At 52.6% G+C, this 20,602-nt stretch overlaps 1 protein-coding gene across 9 annotated transcripts in view; it reads right to left on the minus strand.

Annotated features, from left to right (window-relative positions):
- Positions 1 to 20,602, minus strand: part of ELMSAN1 (ELM2 and Myb/SANT domain containing 1) — a 42,666-nt gene that overhangs the window by 6,763 nt on the left and 15,301 nt on the right. For 3 of the 9 annotated variants that reach the window (XR_002831392.1, XM_023761375.1, XM_023761373.1), the window contains exons 1-9: positions 14,091 to 16,537; positions 12,429 to 12,728; positions 7,549 to 7,894; positions 5,586 to 5,652; positions 4,719 to 4,861; positions 4,465 to 4,568; positions 4,045 to 4,150; positions 3,262 to 3,350; positions 303 to 452 (exon numbers count right to left, since the gene is read on the minus strand). Coding sequence is in view for 8 of the 9 variants with exons in the window: in XM_023761375.1 (XP_023617143.1) it covers positions 303 to 452; positions 3,262 to 3,350; positions 4,045 to 4,150; positions 4,465 to 4,568; positions 4,719 to 4,861; positions 5,586 to 5,652; positions 7,549 to 7,894; positions 12,429 to 12,728; positions 14,091 to 15,542 (2,757 nt within the window). In the remaining variant the exon portion in view is untranslated. Of the gene's footprint in view, positions 1 to 302; positions 453 to 1,306; positions 1,838 to 3,261; positions 3,351 to 4,044; positions 4,151 to 4,464; positions 4,569 to 4,718; positions 4,862 to 5,585; positions 5,653 to 7,548; positions 7,895 to 12,428; positions 12,729 to 14,090; positions 16,538 to 20,602 lie in introns of those variants that run through there. The other 6 variants (XM_023761368.1, XM_023761369.1, XM_023761371.1 and 3 more) reach the window with 4 other exon arrangements.

A 20,602-nucleotide genomic window follows, 5' to 3' on the forward strand; every position in this document is an offset into this window, starting at 1 on the left:
AGTTTGGGAACAGTGTTAGAGGTCTGCTATGGGGGGACAATAAATTGACGCGGGTGCAAATACTGTGGGAAGTTTTCCTCCAAGTTCTGTATCAACACAGGGTGTTATTACTACGTCACTGGCCAACAGAGAGGGGAACCCAAAGGCCCACGGCCAGTGCCCAGCCCAGGACATCAACAACTTGGGGTTATCAGGGACACTGCCTTCCTCTCTCTGCCCTCCAGGGACTCCTTCCTGGAGGGCTTGCCTTGGACCCAGCCCCAGCCCAGGCTCCCAGCAGCTGAGGATGGGAAGGAAATCACCTTAATATCCACTTCAACCTCTTCCTGGACTGACTTTTCGTCACTCGTATCCACATCCCCAAAGGTGAGCGTCCCGTTGCGGCCAATTTTCACCTGCTTCTTGTAGGTGTAGTAGAACTCCACACACTGGGCCACAGTCTTCGTCTGGATCTGGTTGGAAACGAAAATGAGGTCAGAGTTCCAGGTTCAGCTCACCTGCCTGGGGATACGCCAGCCTCCCTCACGTCTCCCCTTAAACTTAGCAAACACTAAACTCAATCAATCCCCCAAATATAAGCATCTCTCTAACACCTGCTCTGACAAACCACTGACCAATTCAACTAACCCAGGCTTCAGCACTACTTTTCTAAAAAGCTAAAAAGTACACCATGAATAAAGTACCTTGGAAATAAAATAAAATTAAAAAAAGTACACCATGGAGCCACTGGGGAGACTTGAATATGGATTGCATATTAGAGCGTGTTACTTATCAGTTTAATTTTCTTTGATGATAATGCTACTGTGGTTTTACAGGAGAATGTCCTGGTTTTTAGACAATATTTGGGTCGAGTGTCATGATGGCTGTAACTTACTTTTAATTATTAATTAAAACAGAGAGAGAGAATAGGTGCATGTTTAAGTTTATATACAGACAGAAAGAAAGCAAATGTAGCCAATGTTAACAACTGGTATATCTAAGTGAGGGGTATATAGGTGTTCATTATACTATTCTTTCAATTTTCCTGTAAGTTCGAACTTTTTCAAAATAAAAAGTTAAAGGGAAAAAAGTCTGGTCCTGGCACGTGTGGCTCAGTTGGTCGGAGCGTCATTCCGTACACCAAAAGGTGGCAGGTTCGATTCCCGGTCAGGGCACATGCCCAGGTTGCAGGTTCAATCCCTGTTTGGGTCGTGTGCAGGAGACAGCCGATCAATGTATCTCTCTCATCTCTCATCTCTCTCTCTCTCTCTCTCTCTCTCTCTCTCTCTCTCTCTCTCTCTCTCCCCCCCTCTTCCTTTCTCTAAGATTAAAAAAAAAAAAAAAGATTCTTTAAAGAAAAATGTCTGGGCACCCTCCACATTCAAAGCCAGGACAGACCTTGCAACACAGACTCTCTTCATCAGTGTGGACAAACAATTCCATTCCTCTCCAGGGGCAGCGATGGACAAGCGAGGACAGAGGACTGTCATATTATCAAGGGAGGCTAATAAGCCCTGGAAAGCCCGAAAAGGAAGCAGGATGCCCAGATCTTGTTCCTAACTCTGCCACTGAGTAGCTGTGTGGCCTTGGACAAGTCTCTTCATGTGTAAACAGTGAGTGGGGTGAGACCAGATGATCTCTAAGGGCCTCCCACGGTCTGAAGTCCTAGCCCTCCCTTTTCACAAATCTATTTGGCCACTGGATTTAGTTTCTGGGCTACTCTCCTACACACAGAAGACACAGGCTGTTTTCTCTGACTCTTCTCACTCCCCCAGGCTCGCAGACTACTCAGCCAACTTCTGGGCAGCACTGAGGTCCTCTGCACAGAGCCCAAGGAGGCAGTGAGGATCCTCTGGGCCTGAGGAGAAACAGACATGCTCCATCTCCCAGGAATGGCCAAATCGCAACTTTATTAATTAGATCCGTTTGCACGTTTACTGCCAATTCTCTCTGATCATCTGTTTGGCTACTGGTCTGTTCTTTTCATTAAGGCATTAGGGGCTCCTGGAAATATTGCCCAATCAGGAACCCAGCAGATGTCTGTCCTCACAACAGGGCCCTTGTAGGAGAATTCATCAGCACTCTGCCCAGTCCCCAGAGCCATCCTTGGCACCATCTACCATCCCAAGAGGAAAGAGCACGCTCTTGGAAGCCCTTTTCCCTCAGTGGGCCACACGACTCACTCTCCCACAGCCCAGATTTTGCCAGACGGGGTTGGTGGGAAGCTGCACGTCTGCAAATTAGCAAAGTACTTTAGTCCCCCAGAAGAACATAGGGAGAGGACAAGATAAATCTAGGACAACTAGGCTCCGGCCTCCACTACCTGGTCAGCCGAGTTACTGGAAAGAAGCCCTGGGTCTGACAAGACGTAGGCAGAGGCCCCACCCAGTTCAGTTACACAGTCACTTGTTGCTCTCAGTTCCCCTTATCGTAGGGTGACCTCTCCTCCCACAGACTAACTGTGGCCTTCGAGTGCTCCAGGCCCCTGGGGAAGGGCTCAGCTCGGCCTGCAACCCTCCTTCTCTTCTAGCTCTCCCTTGGGTAAGCGACTATTTTAAGTTGTTGTGGGGTTTTGTTTGTTTGTTTTTGTTAATCCTCACCTGAGGATATTTTTCCATTGATTTTTAGAGAGAGTGGAAGGAAGAGGGAGAGACAGAGAGAAACATTGGTGTGAGAAAGACACATCAATTGGTTGCCTCCTGCACACACCCCAACCAGAGCTGAGGAACCTGCAACTAAGGGTCCTGTCTTTGACCAAAATCAAACCCAGGACCCTGCAGTCCACAGGCCGACACTCTATCCACTGAGCCAAACCGGCTAGGTTTTGTTTTTTTAAAATACTGACCACCTCCTGCACACCCCCCACTGAGGATTGAGTCCACAACTTGGGCATGTGCTCTGACTGGGAATCAAATCAAGACCTCCTGGTTCATAGGTCGACACTCAACCACTCAGCCATGCCAGCCGGGCACCACTATTTCAAGTTCAATGCCACTGAGTCTGATACCCATTCAGGCTTCTCTCTGGATTAAGACCCCAGGGTGTGGCCACACTATCCTAAGGTGAGGGAAGGGGGCTTAGAATTAAGGGCCGGGGGGAGTCCTTATTTTTCCCCCCCTGCTTGTTTTGTTTACAAAATTCTCTGAGGCTACTCAGTGCATTGAATTAAGTGCTTTTGAAGAGGGCTTGGTAAGCGACTGTAGGCCCCCACTGGTAGGGGGACCCCAAATCCTACAGGCAGCTCCTGCCCTCACCTGCCCCTTAAACAGAGCTCCAACTCACCAGCTTCTGCACCAGGAAGAAATCCTTCTTGTAGATGGCAATGCCCTTGTTGAACAGCTTCCTCTCAGACATCTTCCACTGGTCAGAGCCTGCGGGGCAAACAGGAAGCCGGGTAGTGAGGTGGGGTGGGACTGTGAGCATCACGGGGGGGGGGGTGGGGGGGAAGGGGCGGAGGGGGGGGCGATTCTGACCAGCTGACAAGTCAGAGCTGGCTCCACAAACTGCTTCTGCCACTTACTAGCCCCGTCACTTGGCCCTGAACCTCATTCCCCTCACTTGTGAAGCGGGAACTAATAATAGAAGCCGCCTCCCCAGTTGTGCAGACTGAATGAGATCATGCATGCGAAACCCTTGGTGCCCAGCCTGGCACAGACGACATGGACCACTCCACAGGGATCGGTAACAGTAGCTGCTATGATGATGCCCAGTGGTCCATGTCCCTCTTAAAGCACAGGGTCCAGAACGGGACATGGCACTCAGGGGTTGGCTAAGTTCCAGGTACCTGATGCCAGTTTGGATGGCAGTCCCCGGATCCCTGTCCCTTGTACTGTGTCCTGGGTTTCCTGGCCTGGACGGGCTCCCACCTGCCCACGCCCTCCTGTCTTCCTCTCCAGGGCACAGTTAGCCCCTTGAGAGCCACCCCAGCTTTGGAGTCAGTGCTTTGGCTCTTGGCTTACCCACCCCCCATCTCCCCCACCCAGGGCTGTGACTCAGCACTAACTGGGCCCCACTGATGGGAGACCCTTTGAGGCTCCAGGCTCGACCCACCCCCACCAGGCCCACCTGTGTAGTGATAAGTTGCCAGTGGGTGGTTGTGGGGCCTCAGGGGCTTCTTCAGTAGCAGCTTATTCAGCGTTTCCTTCAAGGGGAGTGAAGAAAAGTCAGGGCCCTGGCAGGGTTTCAGTGGGCAAAACTTAGAGGGCCTCCTCACGCAATCACAGCTGCGGAAGGCCCTCAGTGCCGCTCTGTCGGAGGCGGGGACCCAGTGACCCAGAATCGGGGGCTGGGGTGGATGGCACGACCCTGTGCTGCGAAGTTTAGAACTAGGGTTTCCTTGGGCTGAGCCCCTCCAACCCCCAACTTGGTTGGACCCTCCAGCCTGTTTCAAATCGGCATGTGAGCAGGCCTGGCTCCTGGGCAGCAGAGATGGATCCAGGCCAGCCTCCCTGAGGGCCCTTCCCTCCACTGGGGGCGGTGTCTCACCAGGATGTCTCCCCTGGACTCGTGCAGGCAGTGCAGGGCCAGCTCCTGGTTGGTGCCAGCTCCAGGGAAAATGCTGGAGCAGGCAGCTGTCAGCAGGTCTTCCACTGCATTGTGGGAGCGAGGGAGGGAGGGAGGGAGCATGGGGAGGGAGGAGAGGAAATCACTTTCAGGGCAGGCTGGGCTGGGCGGGGTTACGACCAGCCCACCCACCTACCCAAGACCATCTTGGCTTGCTGGTTCAAGTCCCCTCTCACCTTGCCTCTGCTTCTCCCGGCTGCTCTCTAGGTCCTCCCATGGCTGCCACACCAAGTCGGCCTTGTGGGGGTCTGCAGCTGCCAGGGCACGGTCCCTCATGGAGGGGATTTCAGCTTGGAACCGGGAGCCTACATTGATCCGTCTGCAGGGGTGGGAAGGGCAGGAAGTGAGGCCTCATTTTGCTGGGGGGGGGGGGCAGGCGGCAGAATCTGACTTTCTCCCTGGGGGATGGGAGAAGATGCAGAGGGCAGCTGACAGAGGCTGAGCATGGCAAGGCCTCAGCTGGGTCTAAGGCAGCGGTTCTCAACCTGTGGGTCGCGTCCCCTTTGGGGGTCGAAAGACCCTTTCACAGGGGTCGCCTAAATACATCCTGCATATCAGATATTTACATTACGATTCATAACAGTAGCAACATTACAGTTGTGAAGTAGCAACGAAAATAATTTTATGGTTGGGGGTCACCACAACATGAGGAACTGTATTAAAGGGTCGCGGCATTAGGAAGGTTGAGAACCACTGGTCTAAGGGAACCTGGCTTCTGGGAGGACACCTGGCAAATGGCACCAAGTGCTGCCAGAAAGGCAAGGCCCCGGTGCTGGGAAGGGAGAAGGAGCTCCCGGTTTACAGGCGGGGAAGGAGTCTCTCCGACTACCCTTCTAATTCTCAGAGGCAAATGCAAACCAGACCGGCCCCTTCCTTTTCCTGCGACTTCCACCCAGAAGCAGGGCGAGGAAAAGAAAGCCCAGAGCGGCCGCCCAGCCCTCTGCCGGCCCTGCAGAGCCCTCTTCTCCTCCAAGGGCCGGCCTGGATGCCTGCACCCCACTGGCCACCCTCACACCACGGGCCAGAGGCAGGGCTGCACTTACGGCTCGATGCTCACTGGGGTGGCTTCCCCCATCACAGAGAGGACAGGTGGGGTGACTTCAGCACTATCTAGGGGACAAAAGGCAGGTTGGTAGACCGTCCTCTCCTCCCTTCAGCAAAGCCCTCCCCGCCCAGCCCTGGGTGGCTGCTCCCAGCATTAAAACCACAGTGGTGACTCACAGAGGTTCACATCTGGAAATCAGGCATCCCCAGTCTCGGCTCCCAGCCTGCCATGGTGACAACTGACTGCAACTTTACTAACTATGTGGGTGCCTCCATTTTCCACACCCACTGAAAGGGGCTCCTACAGTTAATAATGTGAGGAGTGAATGAAATCATGCACAAAACCTAGCCCTGGGAGCTCCCCCACGCCAGGTTAACTCCAACAAGAAACTGTGGTTGTACTAATAAGGCGGCCGAAACTTTTCTGCACCCTAGTGAGGTGGGGAAGGAGATCGCTGTTGCATAATTGTGTTCTCACTTCCTTGCTGGGTTCTCTGCCTCGGTTTCTCCTGAGCTAATCTCCTAATGCCTCACATGATCAAGAGACACTCCCTTGCTGCAAAAACAGAATCTTTGCTGACTCCTCTCTGCAACGTGAGATAAAACCTGCACTCCTCAGCAGTCCCCTTCCACCTCGGCCTCCCACCGCCCTCCCGCCTGGACCCTGGGTCCTAGCAGACTGGTTACACGTGGGCCCTCACTTTCCCTGCACAGTCTTACCTCCATGTCTTTGTCACACTCCTTTCCTCTGCCTAGAGTGTCTTCCCCGCCCCTTCACGGTTCAAGCTCAGCTCTAGCCCCACCCTCTCGCGAATGCTTTCCTCCCTACCCCAGGCTAGCAGCCTCTGCAGGTTTTGGAGCTTAGGGTCTGCTTCACTCACTGCCTGCTGATCCCACACCGCAAGGAACCTCTGCTTTTCTGTCTCCCAGGCCTCCATGTCAACTCTCTAATGACCCCGTATTTTCCTTAGAACAGACCATGGTGTCCCCCTATATCATTGGAGCCCTCAGAGGATCCGATTCGAGGCTTTACACCCAAGTTCTTGGTAAATATTCATGCACGGACAGACCTTTTCTTTGCTACTAATCTGGTCTCTACAGTGACTTCTTCCTGCACAACCCAGGCAGGGAGAGCAGCTTTGAATCTTGGCGTGGAAGTGTGAGGGCAGAAGGCCGGCCAGCCAGCCCAGGTGAGCCGTTTCTCACTCGCAGACAGCAGGGGGCACCAGAGAGCTAAGCCATGGGTGAGGTCAGGATCAGAGGTTAATCTGGTGATGGCACCGCCTCACCCCTGTGCCATGTCTGGTAGTATTTACTCCCACTGAATCCTCTCCCCACCCTAGGAGATAGCATTATCACATTCTTCTGGGAAATGGATCTTTTTGTAGAGCGGGCAACATTTTTCAACAATTCAAACCCATGCGAGCCAAAATGTCTGCTCTTGGCCAGAATGACCGAGGAGAAAGGATCTGCCACGTAATATTAAGAACCAACATGACGCGTCAGGCATGAAATTACGTGCTGTGCATATGGTAATGCATCTGAACCTCACCACATCCTTCTGAGGTAGCTAAGCTATTAGGTTGAACCATAGGAAACTACTATATATGGACCTAAAAATAGTTGAATATTGGCAATTTCATCATCAACCAAACACTACAATGATATTCTCATCTAAACACTGAAGAAGCTGATGCCCAGGGAGTGTTAACGACTCGCACAGGGGATGTAACAGTAAATGGTGCAACTGGGATTCGAACCCAGGCCGCTGGGCTGACACCCCTCCTCCACCCACATGTATTCTTGAACCAGGACAACTTCCTGCTCTTTCTCAGAGATGAGAGAGTGGAGCTCCTTTTCTCACAGCATTCCAACCCAATCCCTAGCAGCCCCATAAAATGAGTCTCATCCCTGCCCACTGCCCTCCCTCTCCACACGGCCCCTGAGGCAAGGGTTACTCACTAGACCGGAGCAGGGTGCGGTGGGCACTCTTTGGTGTGATGGGAGGAGGGGCCGGGATGCTGCTCGTTGACATGATGGCATTGAAATAGAGGCCGGAGCCTTCCCGCACGGGGCTGAGGATGGGAGGTGGTGTATAGGGGGGCAGCTCAAAGCTCCGCTCAGAGGGGTGGTCAGCCAGGCGGACAGGAGAGCGCAGGTGGCTCTGGTACGGGGTGATGTTGGAGTAGACCGGAGGGGCGATGAAAGTGCCCGCCTTGGTGGGGATGATCAGGGGCTCAGGCCTCGGCCGCTGCTTTGGTTTCCGCACCGAAGGCTCCCCCTCCAACTTGACGTTCATGTCTTCAGCCTGGAGAAGGAAACAGAAGCAAGACGGCTCAGCCTCCTACGTCCCGGGATGCTGAAGTCTTGACCACTGCTTGCTGGTCTCACCTTTGAAACTTAGTCTGCCCACCGCACCCATCAAGGCAAGCCTGAGACAGGTGGCAGGTTCCAGCAAACTATTTCTGTCAAGGGCCAAACAGTCCATTTAGGGTTTGCGGAACACATGTCGTCTCTGTTATAAATTCTTCTTCTCCCCAGTCCCCACACCCCCATTTTCAAAAATAATCCTTTAAAGGTATTAAAACCATTTTTACGTCTGAATTTGGGCCACAGCCCATAGTTCCTGCTGTAAAGTATGCTATAGGGCAGGCCCTGGAGCTGGATTGCTTGGATTGAGATCCACCTCCCTTACCTACCACTTAGAGTAAATCACTTAACTCTCTGTGTATCATCCTTTTTAACATGGGTATAAGTGCCTACTTAATGGGGTATCTATGAGGACTAAATGAATTAATATTGAAAATCACTGAGGACAGTACCTGGCACATAGTAATTACTCAATACATATTGGCTGCTATCACTACGTAAACTCTAGGCATTAATGGAACCACCCCCCGCCCGCTTATGACAAGACCTGAGCTGGGCATGGGGCCCATGTCTAACAAAATTAACAGGAGAGTCCTTCCTTGAAGAACTTTTTTTTCCCTATTGATTTTTTTGAGAGAGACAGTGGAAGGGAGGGAGGGACGAGGAAGGAGAGAAACATCGATGTGAGAGAGATACATCGATTGGTTGCTTCCCACACACACCCTGACCAGGGCCAGGGATCGAACCTGCAACCCAGGTACATGCCCTTGACCGGGAATCGAATGCGTGATGTACTTCAGATACAAACCGAAGTATTTATAGTTGCAACAATATGATGTTGGGGATTTGCCTCTAAATATCCAGTGGCAGGGAGAAGTGGAGGTACAAATGAAAAAAGATCGACTATATTCTGATGGCTAAATATTGGGGTCGATTATAGCATTCTCCATATTTCTGTGCAAGATTGAAAAAGTCTGTACTACAAAGAAAAAAATAACTAAATAACTAAATTTAAAGCTCCCCCCAAAACCCTGGTGTAGGGAAAGTACTCCTGGACAGAGTTTCAGGCGATTCAAATTCCAGGGCTAGTTCTGGCATCACTTGACGGAATGACCCTGGGTAGCCTCTTGCCTTTTCTAGATCTATTTCCTCATCACTGAAATGAGTGTGTTGAGCTGTGCAGTTGCTCAGGCTCCTTTCTGCCCATCCTCAGGACAAGCTTCCCAGGCCTCCGGCTCCACCACAAAATTTTCCACCAACCAGAGAATGAGACTCCAGAGAGGAGAGACTGCTGCTCATGTTAATCTTGGAGCTCCCCTTTCTGTTACGGAGGGCAGGCATTTAGGCCAATTTTCCAGCTGAGAATAACGAAAAAAATCTGGACTCAATATAAAAACCACATTTCTGAAGGTATCAGAGACCAAATAAGTTGGCAAAGAATTAAAAAGCCAAGATCCAGGAAAAGAAGGAAAGTCAAAGAGGTGAACCAGCATTTGGAGTTGCGTTTTCCCTAGAGTGGATGCTGTGACTGGAAGAGGCAACTGAGAGGCTGAGAAACTGAGTAGAAGTTTTGAAATAAATTCAAGGAGGCAGCAGAATGAAACTGGGAGTTTAGGGCTTGTCCAGGAAGCAGAGCCTGGTCAAATCCCTGCCTGTGGATTGGAACTCCAAAGGGCTATCTCCTCAGAATAGAGGCGAATCAGAAGTAGACGAGTCCTCACCTGGAATAAGGCCCAGCTTCAAATCATCTCATCTCTATTGCCACTTAATCTCTGGTTAAATTAAAGGAACCCAGGGTAGCTGGTGCTATTTGCTACCTGTCAGATGCAAAGATAAATTCTCTCTGGAAGAGGAGAACTTCATCCAGAGCCTTCAACTACCTCCATAAGTCTTTGTATATCATATCTGACATTCAACAAAAACAACCGAATATACAAGAAAGCGAGATGTGATTTAAACACAACAAGTAACAGATAATAGAAACAGACCCATGGGGATCCCATTAATGGAGTTGTCAGAAATAAGCTTTAAGAAAACTATACAATAAGATAGAAGGCAAAGTTGAGAATTCCAACAAAGAACTAGAAACTCTAAAAATTAGCCAAATGGAAATTTGGTAACTGAAAAACTACTAAAATATAACTCAATGAACGGGCTTAACAACACATTAAACCCAGCTAAATAGAATTGGTAAACTGAAAGACAGGTCAGACTCAAAAAAGAAAAATATAGAAAAGTACATGACAGACAAAATAGGGGACATGGTGAAAAGCTCAAACAAATGTGTAACCAGAGTTCTAGAAGTAGGAGAGAGAAAATGGGGCAGAAGAAATATTCAAGAAGCACTACAAACTCTAACCAGGAGAATCACAAAGAAAACCACATTTAGGTGTAACAGCAAAACTGCTGAAAATGAAAGACAAAAAAAAAAATCTTAAAAAACACACAAAATAAAAAGACACCTCACATTCAAAGGAGCAACAATATGGCTTATAGTGATTTTTCAACACTGTAACTACAGTGTAAGCCTGAAGACAATACAAATGATATCTTTATCTTTTTTTAAATGTGTTTTTATTTTTAGCCTAAAAGTGGTTCTCAACCTTCCTAATGCCACGACCCTTTAATACAGTTCCTCATGTTGTGGTGACCCCCAACCATAAAATTATTTTCGTTGCTACTTTATAACTGTAATTTTGCTACTGTTATGAATCGTAATGTAAATATCTGATATGCTATATGTGTTTTCCGATGGTCGCGACCCACAGGTTGAGAACCTCTGCTTTAGAGAGAGAGGACAGGAGAGGGAGAGAGAGAGTGAAACATGGACATGAGAGAGAAACATGAATTGGCTGTTTCCCACACACACCCGAAACCTGGGCATGTGCCCTGACCAGCAATCAGACTGGCAACCTTTCAGTGTATAGGACAACACTCGACCAACTGAGCCACACTGGCCAGGGCTAGAATGCTTTCTTTAAATTTGCCAAAAGAAAATAACTACCAACACAGAATTTTCTACCTAGCAAAATTATTTTTCAAAAATGAAGATGAAATAAAACATATTCAGACAATCAAAGAGTAATAAAATTCATCACTGACTGACTCACACTACAGGAAATGCTAAGGATGTTCTCCAAGCAGCACCTCAATAACCTAAGTGATATGAGAAGAAATAAAAAGCAGAAGGATACAGAAAGGCATAAAGTAAAAAGACAGAAGAGCCCTAGCCGGTTTGGCTCAGTGAATAGAACGCAGGCCTGCGGACTGAAGGTCCCCAGGTTCAATTCTGGTTAAGGGCATGTACCTTGGTTGCAGGCTCCTCCCCAGCCCAGGCCCTGGTCAGGGCTCATGCAGGAGGCAACCAATCGATGTGTTTCTCTCACATCGATGTTTCTCTCTGTCTTTCCCTCTTCCACTCTCTCTAAAAATCAATGGAAAAAGAGGATTAAAAAAAAAAGAAGAAGAGATACACATCCCCCCAAAAAAAGCTAAATATTTGACAAAGTGGACTTTAAAAGGCGAAAACATTACTGAAGATAAAAAGAAACATTTCATAGTGAAAAGTGTCTAATCCAGTTCTAAATGAATATGCAACTAACAACATCAATTAAAATGTATGAAATAGCCCATGACTCAGTGGTTGAGCATCGACCTATGAACCAGGAGGTTGAGGTTCGATTCACGTCAGGACACATGCCCAGGTTGCGGGCTCCACCCCTAGTATGGGGCTTGCAGGAGACAGCCCATCAATGATTCTCTCTCATCATTGATGTTTCTATCTCTCTCTCCCTCTCCCTTCCTCTCTGAAATAAAAATGTTTTTTAAAAAAGTATAAAACAGCCCTAACCGGTTTGGCTCAGTGGATAGAGCGTCGGCCTGCGGACTGAAGGGTCCCAGGTCGGCCTGCGGACTGAAGGGTCCCATGTACCTTGGTTGCGGGCACATCCCCAGTAGGGGGTGTGCAGGAGGCAGCTGATGGATGTTTCTCTCTCATCGATGTTTCTAACTCTCTATCGCTCTCCCTTCCTCTCTGTAAAACATCAATTAAAAAGAAAAGTATAAAACAACACCATCAGAACTAAAAGAAGAAATGGACAAAACCTCAATTTTAGTAGGAGATTTCAACAATGAAATTTTTGAAATGTTTGCACCAACAGAAGAAGCAAACATTTACATCCCAGTGCCTAGCACAAGGCCTGACCCATATTATAGGCCCTATCAAAATCTGGTGACCTGAAATGGAAGACATTCACACATACTACATTCTCCCAGACAGTCCCAATTTCAAGTATAAAACGGTCTCATTGTCCCCCATAGTGCATTTGTCCAGTCTGGTTTGGAAAACAGAAATAGCTATCACCATGGGTTGCTTGAACTGCTCCTTCAGTCACACTGTCCTTTCCCCAGAGGGTCCCAGGTCCCAGGAGCACTCGGGTACTGGAGGTTTTTGCAGGGGGAGCCTCTCCTACCTGAGCCGGGGCATCAGTCCCGGGGACACGGGTGGACCGCCTGCGGGTGACGATGACCGACGGCTTGTGTTCGGCGGGGTTGTGTTCAGGACCCTTCCCATCCTCGTCAGCACCTCCAGCCTGGGCCGCTTCCGACGGGTCCACAGTCCGCACAGGCACAGACACTGGGATAATGAGGGGCAGCATCCCGCTGTCCTCGCGCGCTCGCTTGGCGGCTAAGGAAGGCTCCGAAAACTCCACCCCGCACTTGGTAGTTGAAGCCAACACACTTTTCCGCTTCTCCTCAGAGCCGTTGGCATCCTGGAGAAGGGAAGGGAGGGAGAACGGAGGTGAGGTTCAGAAGGTAAGTCCGATGTGCTGATCTAGGATCCCTCGTCCCATTCGATTCAGGGATTCGAACACCTATGATGGTTCCCAGTGGTCTTTGATCACCTGGCCTTTTACCCTGACCACCTTTTCTCCCACCACATTCCCAAATATCCTCTATCACCTCCTTTCTGCCAGGTTCCCCCATCCTAGCCTGTGGTAGGTCCCCGGATGGCCATCTCAGGCCACAGGTGCCTGACAGATGTACTTTGCTTGGCCTGCACAGTGAGTGAGTGGCATATAAAAAATTATCTAAATATTTATTTATTTATTTATTTATTTATTTATTTATTTAAAAATATATTTTATTGATTTTTTACAGAGAGGAAGGGAGAGAGATGGAGAGTTAGAAACATCGATCAGCTGCCTCCTGCACATCCCCCACCGGGGATGTGCCCGCAACCCAGGTACATGCCCTTGACCGGAATCGAACCCGGGACCTTTCAGTCCGCAGGCCGACGCTCTATCCACTGAGCCAAACCGGTTTCGGCAAAAAATTATCTAAATATTTAAAACATATCTCTGTAAAAGCAAGCAAGCAGAGAACTTGTGGCAGGTAAGGGCGGTCTTTGTATATCTATTTTCCCAGTGGCAGCTGGCTGGAGTGAAGTCAGATTCTACAGCCTTCTACAGATCAGCCTGGCCCTGCAGGCATCGGGGGTTGAGACCTCAAGTAGAGGAAGGGGCCAACACTGGCTTTGGAGTCAGATATTAGGCCTCTATGCTAGCTTTATGACCTTGGGAAATCCCACTTGGGATTCTTTAGCAATAAAATAGGATAAATGACAGCATCCCTATCAAATTATTTGTGACCAAGTGTAAGAAACTCCAAGTACAATATGGATGCTCACACTCTGTTCATTCTTCTCCCCCACTGTCACTGCCTTTTCTGTTAAATTGACTTTATTGCAGTATAATTGACACAATAAAAGGCACCTATTTTTAATTACAGTTCGATGCATTTTGACAAGTAAAATCACCTGTATAATGACTACTACGTTCTTGTCTTTTAGCTGCTAACGTTTAGCACACTGGGTCTGGAAATGCAGGTACATGCACTTCCTGCCTGCAACCCTGCACCTGTATAAACCTCATCTCCCTTCAGGTTACGGAGGCACCGAGGTAGAGATTCTTTGCATGCAGGGAGTTCAGAATTCCCTGAAATGTACAGGTTCCTTCATTTCCTTTAATGAAGTGAGACAAGTGCCCTCGAGGGCCTGGAGTCCTTGCTCTCCCCACACACAGCTCACCCCACACCCTCTGCCAGGTTCGGCTCCCACCCCATGCCACTCTTACCTTTGTGTTCTGCAGTGAGGCCAGCTCCACTGCCTTCTGGGCCAGGGTCAGCAAATTGGCCTCTTGGGACGCCCGGCGCCTCCTTCTCGTGCTCTGGATCACCCCACCCCGTAGCACCTGCCCGCAGTCCCCTGCGCCCACTGCCCGCATGCCCTCCTCGCTGCCCATGATGGGAGCCTCTCGCTCCCGACCATTGGGTGCCAGTCTCTCCCCGTCAGACAGCAACTGCGACTCCCTCAGCTCCAGCGGGAATCCCAGAGCTTCCGGATGAGGCTGTCCCAGGGGGCCGGGTGGCGGCTGCTGCGGGGGCCAGTGATGTAGAAACAGGTTGGTGGCAGGCTCCTGCCCAGGCTGGGTACCAGCCCCATCCAGGGCGGTGGAAGGCAGGACGCCCTCCTTGGAGAGGCGTCGGGAGCGGCGGGGGAAGGCGATCTGGGCCTGAGGTAGCACGGACTGCGGGGCTGACTCCTGCAGGAGGGCCTTGCGCAGTTCGGGGTTCATATCAGGGTTGTGGGGGAAGGGGTAGGGCACCATGCCGTGGTGAGTCAGGTGGGACTGCCCCAGTGGCCCGGCCGGCTGCAGGCCAAAGTCCTGGGGCTGCTGAGAGGGCGGCTGCTGCATGGGATAGAAGTTCTCAAAGAGCTGCATCTGGGGCAGGGCCGCCTGCTGCTGCTGCTGCTGCTGCTGCTTCTGGAGCGGGTAGGCGGCGACCGGGTTGGGGGGCGGGGGGCCCTGCCGGAAGACCTGCCGGTTCACCTGGTGGCCGAACGCCAGCTGGAAAGGTTGCAGGGGCAGCGTTTGGTTTGGGGGCTTTTTGGCCACATGGAACGAGTTCAAGGGCGCTTGGGGCCGCCCCACCTCCTGCTGTACCTTCTGTGGCATCATGGGTCGCACGCTGTTTCCGTAGCGGTCCAGCTGCGGGCCCCCTCCCTTCTCCCGCTTCAGTGCCTCGGGGTGGTTATAGTAGGCGGCGACCATGCCGGGATGGGGGCTCCCTTTGGGTCCACTGTAGACGGGCAGGCTGTGGCAGTTCCACGTGGAGTGGGGCGGAGGCTGGCCCGGCTGCTGCTGCCAGCCACTGTCGCTGACACCCCCGCCCCCGCCCCGCTCCGGGCCCCTCCCTGGAGCCATCACAGAGTTGGGCCACTTGACGGAGCCCGAGCCCATCTGCTGGGACAGCATGGCGGCGGAGGTCCGCTCAGGCCCATACACCACGGAGTTCAGCAGGGCCAGGCTGTTGGAGAGCTCCACCGGCTGGGAGGCAGGGGCAGCCCCTGTGGGACCCTCGTGCCCGAAGTAAGGCTCCTCCTTCACTCGGGTGGACTGTGGAGGGGCCGGGGGCTGTGGTGGGGCCTGCAGGGGTGGGGGCTGCTCCTTGGCAGCTGCTTCCTGGTCCCCAAAGAGGCAACGCTTCCGCTTGTTCTGACCCCTGGGCTGGGCCTGGAGGTTCATGGTGTGGCCAACTGGGCCGGCCCGGGGGGATGAGACCTAACTTTACCAGTTGCCCATCCCCTAGGGGAAGGTCCTGCTGGGAGCCCCCTGGTCCGGGAGCCGTGGGAGCTGAACAGGGGCAGGAAGAAGTGCTGGGTGATGTGGTCAGGCACCGGGAGAAAGGACTGATGGCGGTTCCTCTCTCTTCACGGAGACACTCGTGAGCTTGTCTACGCTTCCCAGTTCATGATGCTCCGCGGGGTCCTGGAGCCTGCAGACAGAAGCAGAGCAACAGTGTCAGCCACAGCCTCCCACAATGCCCCAGACGTCAGCACAAGGACCACGGAGGGGCCTCTAAGGCCCTGCTGCATGTGGTGTAATGTGTGAACTGCACAAAGGCATCTGCCACGGGGGGATGGGGGCTGTGATCCAGCCGAGCTCCTGCGGTCAAGCTGGGAAAAGGGGCGACGAAGGCCCTGTTCCGGTTCCTTCCCCTCTTCAGCCAGGCCTCAGTCCACTGGGCAGCCCGGCCTGGTCCTCTCCCACCTGTCCAGGCAGTGACCTCCCCACCAGAGCCAGAAGGAGCATTTGTTCAGCCAATGCCTCCTCTGACGCTCCAAGCACATCTCAGACACAGAAAGTGGAGAGAACAGGGGTCATTCCCAACTGTGCCGTCCCAGAGTCAGGCGCCCACTGGGTCCTTGCAGAGTCCAAGCCTCAAGACTAGGCTCAGGTGAGGCCCCACAAGGGTGTGTGCTGTCCTAGCCCCACCCCTGGGAGGAGCTGCTGGGTGGGAGGGTGGCTGCCAGAGTCTTCCCCAAACTAGCACAGGAACCTGTTCTGCAGCCCTGGCAGGCTGGAGGCGGGATGCCACCTAGCAGCTGGTCAGCAGTGCTCACCCACCCTCCTCCACTGCCAAAGAGCAAAGGTATGATGCTGAGGGAGCAGACTGCTAGACCTCGAGTCCGGAAGGCCTCTCTATGACACGGTGTGACTCAAGTGCTTCTGTTTGTCTTCTAATTTGATTTTAAAAAAGAGAGAAAAAAGAACCAGGTTGCTCTATTTATCCTGCTACAGAACATACAATCAAGACCAGCATAACTTACATGTATAACTTGCATGTATTTTCAAAGACTTTCTTCAGAAATGGTTATATTTTCCTCCCTGAGGGAAGTTGGTAAGGGTGGGAGCTGCATGACTCACTTCTTCCCCAGGTTAATTAATGTTCTGGTCCTGAGCCAGTAGGGCTGGGAGGGGAGGAGAGGGGGGCTAGGGAAGCCCTAGGAATGCATCTGCAAGCCCAGGCTGACCTCAGCCCTCGCCCCTAGACGCTGCAGGTCTCTGTTAGCAGCCCAGGAGTTCCCAGGAGACCAGCAGAGAGCAGAGGAGGGCTGGGGCTGGGCGGAACCCGGCAGGCGCTGGTATGAAGCCCCGGCTACACCCCAAGATGCCCCGGCCCCAGGGAGGCCGGGTGCTATCACTCCAGTGCAGGCTTCCGCAGCTCCCAGCCCTTCCCTCCCAGCGCTGGTGACTCACTCCGGCCTCTGCATGCCTTTCACTTTCACCGGCACCCAGAAGGGGAGGAACTTCCTCCTCCATTTCCTTCCTCAGCTCTCAGCCCTGAAGTGAGGGAGACTCTCCCCGCTTGCACCCCCTTTTCTTCACATGTGGAAACTGGAGGAGGGAGAGCGGCTAGGAGGGCACCCGAGGCACCTTGGCCCAGCAGAGTGCTGGGGGCCACCAGAAGCACCTTTGGAACAAACCCCTTTCTCTTGCTTTAAACTGTCATTCCCTGACAATCACCCCAATTCGGAGCAGAAACCAAAGGCTCACCCCAGACTGAAAATAACCCCGGGTGCCATTTCCAAGCTGCAGGATGGGGCTGTCCTGGCTACAGGAGCCCGGCTCGGCCTCTCCAACTGGCAGGAACGAACTAGAAGTACGAGTCTGCAGAAGCAAGACAGAGGCAGGAAGAACGTGCTCAAGCCGAGGGGAGGGGGGGAGGGGAGGTGCCCAGGGAAGGCTGGAAGGTCCACGTGTCTCCCAGGAGCTGGGAGCCTCTCAGGCGCGTACACGCTTATCTCAACTGGGGCCTCTCCTCCACCAACAGTACACAGACATCACCCCGCCCCCCACCACCACAGCCCTGTCACCTAGTGAGACGCGCCAGTCTGGGGTCAGGGAGAGCCCACGTGGCAGATGGGACGTGGTGCACGTGTGCGTGTGTGCCGTTGGGAGGGCACCCAGACACCAGGCGCAGGATGGCAGGCTCTGCAGCCGGGCGGGGAGAGGTGGGAGTGGAGTCTGTGAATGGGGCTCCAGGCAGAGCTGCTCCTGCCCCACCTCCCCAGGCTGGACCACCTGCAGCTATTTGGTCAGGCCCAGAGGGGTTAAGCTCAGCCGGTTTGCCTCCCATCACTGACCCTGCACATCAGGAGGGCCAGCAGCTCAGAAGAAATCCAGGGGCCGATTCTGGGGAGGCTGAGTTCCCCCAGAAGCTTTGGCAGAGGCCTCCCTGTCTCCCCCACTGGCTGCTGGGCTAAGAGTGCTGATCACGGACACCCAGACCTAGGATCCCCTGAAAAGAAAGGTCATTATTTGGGGAATGGAGAGGAGTGTGGAAGATGCCTGGGAATCCTGGAGGCAGGAGGGGAGGAAGGCAGCAGGGCACTAAATAGCAGCAGTAGTAGTTGTTAATAATAATAATAACGATAATAATAATAATAATAATAATAATGTATTTGTACCGGGCAGGTCCTAAGTGCTTTCTTTATATGTGTTTAATTCCCACAACAGCTTTATAAAGCAGCATGAAGCCAAAGCATTATCTTCAACATTCATTTCACAGGTGAGCTAGATGAGGCGCAGAGGGACTAAGGCACTTGCCAATGATCACACATTAATTATGTTGCAGAGCCAGGACTTGAACCCTGGTGTGTCTGACTCTTAGACCAAGCTCTTGTTCCTTATCCCCAAGACATGCCACTAAGACACCAGGCTCCTCTCTGCACACCTTCCTTTCACAGCTCCCTCCCCAACATCTCAGAGCAAGGATTTCTGGACACAGATATTCCTTCTCCCTGTCCCTGGGAAGCCCCTGCCCCTGCCTGAACCTTTGGCAGGTAAACCTCTTCTATTCTCCCCCAGGCCAGCTGAGACCCGCAGTCCTACATAAAGGGAGGGAAGAGGCGGGGGCTCACCACAGAGGGGCCAGCATGGGTGTGAGGTCCACCTGCAGGCAGGTCTGTGGCTGCGAGGGCCACTTCAGGTCTGCCCTCCGACCCTCTGGGCCTGGACTCCCAGCCCCTGCAAGCCCACCCCGCCTCAGTTCTGGCTGCTGCTGGTGGGGCTTCCATCTCCTACCCCACTGGTACTTCACAGCCTGCACCTCTGGCCAGGACTGAGCCACTTCCTCCATTTCTTCTGCCCTAGCCCCACTCCTCCTCTCCCCAGGGGAAGTCAGCCTGGCCTTCCTCACAGTGAGGAAAAGGAAGGAAGCCATCTCTTCTGAAGGTTGCCGACCTGTGGGCCAACTCCCCAAAGTTGCAGGAAAGACGGTGTAATGAGGAACTCCTGCAGGCAGCTCACCCCCAGGACCAGCTGCAGGGCCTCTGACATCAGAGGCAGGAACACAGCAAAAGGAAACCCAGTCACCATGGGGCCCCAGGCACGGCAACCCACTCTCTCAATTTGACTGTCTGTCATGGCTCCATTCACTCTTCCCTTCCTGCAGGCGCCTCACTACTGCAACCAGTCCCTGGTCAGACCCACAGGTACCCCTGGGCAGAAGACGAGGTAGAGTCTGGTAATCAGAGGCTGGGGACCTGAGAGGCTTTTAGGAGGATCAATGGTGAGGAGTTTCTCTCTGCAGAAGAAAGTAATGTGCGCCGAGAAAAGAAAACAACGCTGAACCTGCATATGTGTTTTGCAGACACATGAGGGAAGGTGCTGGAAAGGCCTTGGGAGTCCTGTGCTGATGGTGACACCATGCCCGCCCAGGATGGCAACATGAACACATACCGTTCCCCTTGTGCCATCAGCAACCCTGCCGCATGCCCAGCAGTAGCTGGGAGAGTCCAGTGAGCCCTCTCCACAGGGTGATGGGACCAAGGACACGTACATGCTTGGGGCATTCAGTGTGTCCATCTGAGAGAAAAGACCGTTGTGGGTCAAGGTCACACAGGCCAGGAAGGAGGTGCCCAGCTTGGTGCCAGTGGCCAATGGCTCAGCTCTGATGTGGGGACACCCCTGACCCTTGGAGCTAATGTTCCAAGCTCCTGCTCTTACAACCGGGGCCACCCCTACCCCGCAACATACACTAGGAAGAGGGAGAGTCAGAGCTCATGCATCTCTAACCCAAGTAGGGCATCCAACAAGGCCCAAAACCTCTAAGCCAGCCAGTTCCCTGAGCACCAAAGAGGTTATCATAGGACAAAGCCCAAACTTCCTGTCCTGCCCATAAGTCCCTGCAGACGGGCTCCTGCCACCTCTCTCACCCGCCACGTTTGAGCCACCATTCAGTGCTGCTCCTGTCTCATTGTGCTGTTCCTGCTTTGTCTCCAGGTGTTTGACCAGGCAGTGCCTCTGCCTAGGACACCTTCCACCTTTGTCATCTGGCCAAGTCCTCCTCATCCTTCAGGCCTTAGCCTGCTTCCCATAGAAAATCTCCCCTCACCCCAAGGGTAAGCCAGGAATTGCACCATGAGCCCCTAACGCCTCCTCAATGCCTACCACACTCAGCACAGTACATTCCAGGTAGGTATTTCCTTGTCCCCAGTAACTTGCCAGCTGCAGAACACTTCTTGGAACTTGGCTTGTATCTGCCTCTTGGGATGCTCATTCAAGACTGCACCCAAGGTGAGTCAGAGCCATGCCTGGGCAGAGGTACTACTCACAGCCAGCGTGTCCACCCTGATTTCTAGTCTCCCCGATCAGAGTTCCCGTGATGCTGAGATAAAGTGGAAAGGCCCCACCTCCTAACCACCACCCCTTTCCATCCCACCCCATCAATGGCCCCAGGCCCTCATCAACTAAGCCAGTGGTCGGCAAACTGCGGCTCGCGAGCCACATGAGGCTCTTTG

The sequence above is a fragment of the Myotis lucifugus genome, unplaced genomic scaffold, assembly GCF_000147115.1.
Source record: "Myotis lucifugus unplaced genomic scaffold, Myoluc2.0 scaffold_207, whole genome shotgun sequence".
In the NCBI taxonomy this organism is placed as follows: domain Eukaryota; kingdom Metazoa; phylum Chordata; class Mammalia; order Chiroptera; family Vespertilionidae; genus Myotis; species Myotis lucifugus.